At 46.3% G+C, this 7,654-nt stretch overlaps 1 protein-coding gene across 1 annotated transcript; it reads right to left on the bottom strand.

Moving 5' to 3' along the window:
* Positions 1-1,016: 1,016 nt before the first annotated feature.
* On the bottom strand, positions 1,017-2,123 carry LOC135373340 (uncharacterized). The gene has a single exon (XM_064606558.1). It carries the CDS (start codon positions 2,121-2,123, stop codon positions 1,017-1,019), a length of 1,107 nt encoding a protein of 368 aa, XP_064462628.1.
* Between the last annotated feature and the right edge of the window lie 5,531 nt (positions 2,124-7,654).

Below are 7,654 nucleotides of genomic sequence, written 5' to 3'. Positions count from 1 at the left end.
TATTCCGAGTGGTACTTAGCGACGCCCTGTCCCGACGTTAATATGACTTTTAACTCCTCGAAGGCGTGCTGTTGTTCCGGTCCCCACATCCATGCGACGCCTTTTCCCAATAAAGCTCTGATTGGCGCAGTTTCTTGGGAAACATTCGGTAAAAACCTTCCTACATGGTTCACCATGCCTAAAAATCTTCGAACGGCACTCACGTCCTGGGGTGGGGCCATCTCTGTAATAGCTTGCACTTTTGAAGGATCCGGATAAATTCCGTCTGGCTTCACGAAGACTCCCAAAAATTTTACGGTCGTTACACCGAACTCGCATTTGTCCCTGTTAAGCGTCACTCCTGCTCTTTCCAAGCGATCAAGCACTTGCTTCAACCTTTCGTCGTGCTGACGTTTATCTGCTCCAAAAACAAGAACGTCATCTATCATGTTAACCACGCCTTCTTGCCCTTCCAAAATTCGGGAAATCTGCCGTTGGAAATATTCTGGGGCTGATGTCAACCCAAACGGCAAACGTTGATAACAGTATCGCCCCGCAGGCGTGATAAAAGTCGTCAGTTCTTGGCTTTCTTTTGCCAGCCGAACCTGGTGAAAACCAGATGTTGCATCTAGCTTGGAAAACACTTTTGCTTCTCCTAATTGTCCTAACACCTGGCCTACGGTTGGTAATATGTGACGTTCCCGCAAGACCGACTGATTGAGCTTCGTGAGGTCCACACAAATCCGATATTTTCCCGATGGCTTCGGAACTACCACCATGCCCGCACACCACGGGGTTGGGTCATTCACACGCCGAATAACGCCTTCTTTTTCCAGCCTGTCTAATTCTTCTTTAACTGCTTTCTGCAATGGGATGGGTACTCTTCTAGGCACAGAAAGGGAGAGGGGGACCGCTTTCGGTTTGAGCCGTATTGTATACTCCTCGTGTAGCGTACCAAGGCCCTGAAATAACTTACTTTTCACCGCCGACACACCTTCGACGAACCTGACCACGCCGAGGGCTTCTATGGTCGGAAGTCACAAAAGTGGCGTCGACAGTGAAGACAAGACGTACACCCTCTGCTGTGCTGTCCTATCCTTCCAGGTAAGCGTCGCCGAAAAGGAGCCACGAACCTGAAGCGCCTGACCTCCGGGGCCCGTAAGGCTGACATCTTCTGGATCCAAAAGCTCAGGCACCCACGGGAGGTCCTCTGGTACTACCGTAACTTCCGCTCCCGAGTCTATCTTAAACCGGACCCAATGTCCGTTAACTGCTAGTCTAGTGAACCTTGCTCTGTCCGTACGGTCCTCCACCTCTTCTAAATGGAGCGTATCCAATGTTGCGTTCTTAGACTTCTTCCTAGCCCGGCACACCTCGCGAAAGTGTCCCATCTTTTTACAATAATGACATACCGCTCTCCTCGCAGGGCAGTCCAGCCGTCGATGTTGTCCACGTCCACAATATTGGCATGACCCTTCTTCTCGCTTCCTCTCTCCCGGTAACCTTGTAACGTCTGTAGCATCTATATTAAGCACATTTGGTTCCTCGTGGCGGCTCTGGCCTTTGTTTTCCCTTGCTCGCTTCTCTTTTTCAGCGTCTTCGTACTGACGTGCTTGAATCAGGGCTTCCGCCAGCGTCAGCTTTGGGATGCGACACAATAGATCCGACAATGGAGAGTCCCGCAGCCCGACAACAAATCGGTCCCGCACCAGCCGCTCTTGCACCTCAACTGAGCGATAATTGCATTTCTTCACCATGTTACACAGTGCCGTATAAAATTCGTCCACCGGTTCTTCTGCCGCCTGGGCTCTTCTATGAAAGCGAGCGCTCTCATAAACTTCATTGACTGGATGAATGAAATAGTCGTCCAAAGTACTCTTCACTTGCTGAAACGTTTTCGGTACTCCCTCTTCTTTACAAGTCGACACAAGGATTGTTCTCGCTTTGGGGCCCATGCAATAGAGGAGTGTCCGTACCTTGACTTCTTCCTGCGCCTGATATAATCCAGCCGCGAATATATAATCCTCAAAACACTGAATCCACGGTGGCCACTCTCCGGTGTTACTGAAGTCGAAAGGCGGCGGCGGGAGAAGGGCCGCGGCACCGGGGACGCTGAAGCAGCCGGTCCCACTGGTAGAAGACATAGCAGCCCCTTCTCGTTGTCAGGCATGCTATCAGTAGTCGTAGTTACTTCAACCAAAGCAGAGCGAGGCACGTAGCGTTTGGGGCCACCACTCCTGACACCATGTTGTGTGTTCAGCCTTGAACTTCAGCGTGGGACCAGCCAACACCAACTCCCTCACAACGAGCACGACAACGGTTGCACCCCCTTTTGAATGGAAGCGCAAGGGCTCCTACCTGATTAAGACAGCACAATGAGATAATTAACTCGTTAGGTGCAGAACAGATCCATCCCCCGTGAAGGATCAGCCAAAGAACACCAAACATCAGCAAACCAATTCAAGTCCCGCCCCCCCCTCACACGATCAGGAGCGGTCAGACCATTCCGTGGATCATGCCAGGAAGCGCGGACGAACAGTCCGATAATAGCCCGAAGATGATGATGATGATGATAACTGGAGGTTTTTGGCGAAAAAGCGACTTAGACCATAGAGCGCCAAAAACTATGGTTGTAAACGACTCAACTTAGAAGTAAAAGTAAAAGTGATTGAATTAAGAGAGAGAAGCAAATGTAGACATAGAGGTGGATATAAAAAATTGAGCTAAAAGCTACAAGTTCCTAAGCATTCCTATATCTCTAAAGAAACTCAAAATGTTCTCGAAAGGAACAAAAGGCTCATCACCCAGTAGAAGAGTTGGGTGAAAAGGTAAAAAGTACTTGTAGCCCTCAGTAAAGTGACGATTTCGATGAGGTTCGTGTTTTAGACACGATATCAAAATATGTACAATAGAAATGGGCTCGTCACAGAGAGCGCACCGTGGCGGCTCCTCCCCACGAAGTAGAAAGCCGTGTCATAGGTAGCCTTCTCAATGAAGAACTGCGACATCTTACCCAAGGGGACTACCTTTCTTTGTCATTTCCTGCCGCTGAAAGCACGACGTACTTTGCTGTAAAGTATGTAGACATTGTTTCGAATACTTCGGTCCGGGGACGTTTGCCGCCCCTGATCGTAGAGGAAGAAGAATTTTTAACCATGCACGGTTTTAGGAAATGGACGCTCCTAGGAGCCGCTCACGTTTCACGTCCATACGCGTGAGAAGGTCCCGGAGTTTTAAGGAAAACCCATCGGCCGGGGCTTGACCAAACCGACTTCATCGCAAATGGATCGCTCAATGAATCGGTGAGCCGCACAAGCACAACCATACAAAGATTCTCCCTCGAACTCGAACTTTCCGAGGCGAACGGACTGCTACATGAATCAGTGATCTAAGATGCACAGCAAACGAGTCACCAGACCGATTCAGTCTCGCTTGCGCGCAGCCGTGCCGTGCCATAGAGATAGAGTACCATGCGACCACACCCTGTGCGCGCATGCGCACGTCACTGTACGTGCGTACCGTGATTTAGAGATGTGCGCCGATGCCGTTTTTTTCGGCGGCGGCGTTGGGTCTATTTTGGGCCGGCCTGAATATACAGCCTGAATAAATGAGTTTCCAAGTGCGAGTTTACCTTCAGTTTTGAGACTTAACGCCGTCCACTTGGACATCCCCTCCTAGGTAGCTTCTGCTTGAAAATACGGACCCTAAATCCCACACATTTGATGTCAGTGCTTCAATGTAACGATAAAAATTTGTGCAACTCGGGTTTATTGAAGGTTGAATGACAGGTAGTAAGAAATTGCAAACAGTAAATGCAAAACGTACACAAAACGGATTACGCAGAACTGATGCTCCAGATCATCTAGGAGTGTACACAAAATACAGGGGTCCCATTGAGTCCACTACATAATTCTGCATAACTTTTGCAAAAAAGAAAAAAAGGGAACACCATGACCAGCACATACACTGCTGGCCTTCCTCCCCGAACAGGAAAGTCATGAAGTCGTATTAAAACTCCATCGCGAACCATATGCTCCAGATCCAATAGTGTAGACACGCAACAAACACGTAATTGTCAAAGTGTCCAAGAGTACAGGAGCCTGCCCCTCTGTGGCTGAAATAAGAGTGCGCAGGCAAGCGAGCTTGTGAAGGTTCGACCATGGTGGCACACCTTGAGCTTGAGGGAACGAGAGGACACACGAAGACGTAGACAGGACTAGGCTCAAAGTAACCCATGTGGTAGGCTGTGCGGATGGCTTGAAGGTGGAGAGGCGGAGAGGCGCGCGGCTTTGAGCCTCGTCCTGTCTACTTCTTCCTGTGTCCTCTCGTTCCCTCAAGGTCAAGGTATGCCACCATCGTCCTCTGTGGCAATTGCCTTGCTGAGGCACTGTTTGCAGAAGTATGGTTATTCACGGACAGCGTCTGCTTCGCTGTAGACAATGAAGTATCCACAAGCACGGTTGGCCGGCAGTGCATATAGTGTTCGTCACCCTAGTAGATTTCGACGAAATGCAAGAGTGTAACTAAACGGAATCGCAATGCGCACGAGAAACGTACCTACTTCCATCAGACGACACTTACGCCCACTGATCTCGATTGTAAAAGGCTGGATCGCGGATAGCGAGCGCGAGCGTGAAGAAACCGGCCGCCATCTTACTGTACCCACAACAGTCGCCGCAGCGATCATGGCAACTTCTTGCAATTACGGTCGTACCAACCGTACTGGCAAGGTTACAGGGCCTAAATTTATACAGGTGAGTCACTCTTCATCAAGGAATAAATAGGCGTCCATTCTGAATATTTAGTTGACTATTATGAAGTGTTTTTTGTCCCAAAACGAGCACTGGATGCAGGTTGCTTGATCGCTCTTCCGACGTTCAATCGCGCACACTTGCATTTTACCCGGCGGCAAATACAGTTTGAGTGCATAATATGCTTGAAAGAACATGTTACACTACAAAGGTAGTGTTGTCATCAAAATATGTGCAAGCACTCGAGCGCTTTTTTGCATGCATTGCTAGCATGGTACACGGTGTTCTCTGCGGAAGCAAGTGCCACATTCATTTCTTTGAATTACCTTCGCGCCCAAGTTCGGTATTACGTCATAATGAGACCACGATTGTCACCGTTTTTCATGTATTGGTATTGTTTTGTGCCTTGGTTTGATTTGTGACAAAGAATCCTACGTAACGGTGGTGTGGCGCGACTTGAATAACGCCTTTGTGTCTGAGCTACATCGTCAGCTTGTTACGATAGTAATAATTTGTAGCGTGTCGTGCTATCTGTAGCAGTTTTTAAGGCAAAAGTGGTCTCTCAATACAGGTTTCGTCATGAGGGCTACCCAGTGAATAATCTGTGCAGTGTGATACGGCTGCGTGTACAGGTAAGTATCACGTTCCTCATCCACTGGTTTCTACTTTACAGGAAGAAACAACCTCAGTGCACGCACTGTGGCTAGCCTCTCTCAGTTTTGCATATTTTCTTACATGTTCACATCAGAAACACACCTCACACTTTAGGCTCCTTCACCCAGCAATATAATATATAATATATATAATTCTTTTTAGAAGAGTTCCCCATATTCTTTTTAGAATAGTTTTTAATCTTTTTAATTTTTAGAAGATACAGGGATTGTAAACCATGTTTTAAACTGATGTTTTAACATTTGTCCAATGCATTTATTAAACAACATATTCATTTTTAACTGGTTGCACCCAAACCAATGTTCTGATGTATTATTTCCTTTGTTGTCGATGGACCATAAAAATTGGAATAATCTTCATCAATGCAGGTTACTTCACAGCTGCCTCGACATACTCAAGAAATGGGTGCAGAACCTGCGTGATACCCACAAACTTTGACTACCACAGCACCTCCAGAAAGTAAAGGCATATGTGTCACATGGTATTTTTAAAGGCATTCACAGTATATAATACCTTGTATGAACTATTGTAGATCTAAGCAGCCTCTACAGTACACTCTCAGAAATTAAAACTTGTCAGGGAACTGTGATAGTTGTTTCAGTTAATAGGCATGCACATATACGCTATAAAAGAAAATTATGTATTGAGAATGCACTTCTCTGGCTACTCATGTTGTTTACATCTACTGCTGATCACATTCATTTATCACATATTATATTCTTATATATTATTATTATTATATTATCACATATTCGATCACATTAAATTTAAAAATCAGTGATCTTCATTACAAAAGCATATCGTGTTAGACTTTTTTTCACAAGTGTACGAAGTTGGGGTAGTTGGTATCTTGACATACTGTTGAATGCAGCAAGAAACACACAAGGAAGAACGAAGTTGACACCACGGCTGCTTACTCACAACTGACAGAAAATTTATTTCGAGTCTGACAAGGAAAATAAAGCATTTACGATGAACAGGTCTTATAGACTTTAGACTTTTATAGACTTTATAGAAATATACTTTTTTTGTTTGCGTTTCACAGACTGGGTACACGAGGGCCAAAATGACAAAATCACAACTGTTTCAAGCTACAAATAGTCCTGTTGCAATTTGAAGACCATACGTGGAGCTACATTTTTTGGAACATGCTCCACATAACAAGCATGACAAAGTCAGCACTGGATAGCAGGACCCCGTCCCCAAGCAGCTTTTCTCACGCTGCAGTTGTGTTCAACAAAAGCATGTGAGTGCTGGAGAAGGACATTCAGTTTGGCACAACCGCGCCTGCAAATAATCAGAACAAATAAAGGAAGAAGCAAACAAACATAGAAGGGCTGTACTTCAGAAAGAGATGAGTCCTGTGTCTCAAGAGGTGTTACCACTTTCTAAGTAACTTAATTGATTAAGCTTACATCACTACCTGATTAACTGTCCTAACGAGTGTGATCTAATTGCGTGAAGTAATTATTTGGGCTGCTTCGGTGTGTCCATATTTGCGAGGCAAAGCACCACTGTCGTTTACTAAAAGACTCTTTCTAAGGCGATGCTTGATATAAATCATACTAAACGCATACACGGCTAAAACAACGGCTGTGATTCTACAGAACGATCTCTTTCTGCCATGCGAGTATATCTTTTCCCGGACCGTTCTTTATCGAACAATTTTTGTCCAGAACGCAGTATGGGATATTATATACATTGTTGTTGTTAACGTCAAGTCGTTTCTTATTGAAATATTGGCTGGGAAACGTGCTGTAGTACAATCCCCAGCGCTGCACTGCAGTGACGGTCTAAGTAGTAGAGAGGGGTTGAGAAACAAGCCCCATGAGAAACTACGACCCCCCCTGCCCTGAACCCTGCGCGTATTTTTCCCTGCGCGGCGCGTGTGCGGAGGGTTGTCAACGTGATTATCGGCGGGGGAGGGCTGCGCGTGCGCTCATCGTAGCATATTTTTCAGCCTGGGCAGCCTTCTTGGGCCGACTTCACATATTTTTCCGACAGCAGGTGAGCGGTTTACATGCAGAGACATGCAAAGAAGGGTCATACACAAAAAATGACAAGTCAAAATATATTTATTAATGCCAATCAAGTTGAGATATATTTATTAAAGCCAATAGTGCTGGGAATTGTGATGCCAATCAGGTGAAGGAGAAAAACCCAGCCGAAAAAACCTTCACTACCTGTAACAGGGCGGTGCTCGGGTGGAGGGTTGCTGTGGTGGGCGGAGCGTGACCGGAGGGCTGCGTGCG

Source organism: Ornithodoros turicata, unplaced genomic scaffold (assembly GCF_037126465.1).
Source record: "Ornithodoros turicata isolate Travis unplaced genomic scaffold, ASM3712646v1 Chromosome23, whole genome shotgun sequence".
Classification (NCBI taxonomy): Eukaryota; Metazoa; Arthropoda; class Arachnida; order Ixodida; family Argasidae; genus Ornithodoros; species Ornithodoros turicata.
This window is presented reverse-complemented; position numbering and strand designations above follow the sequence as displayed.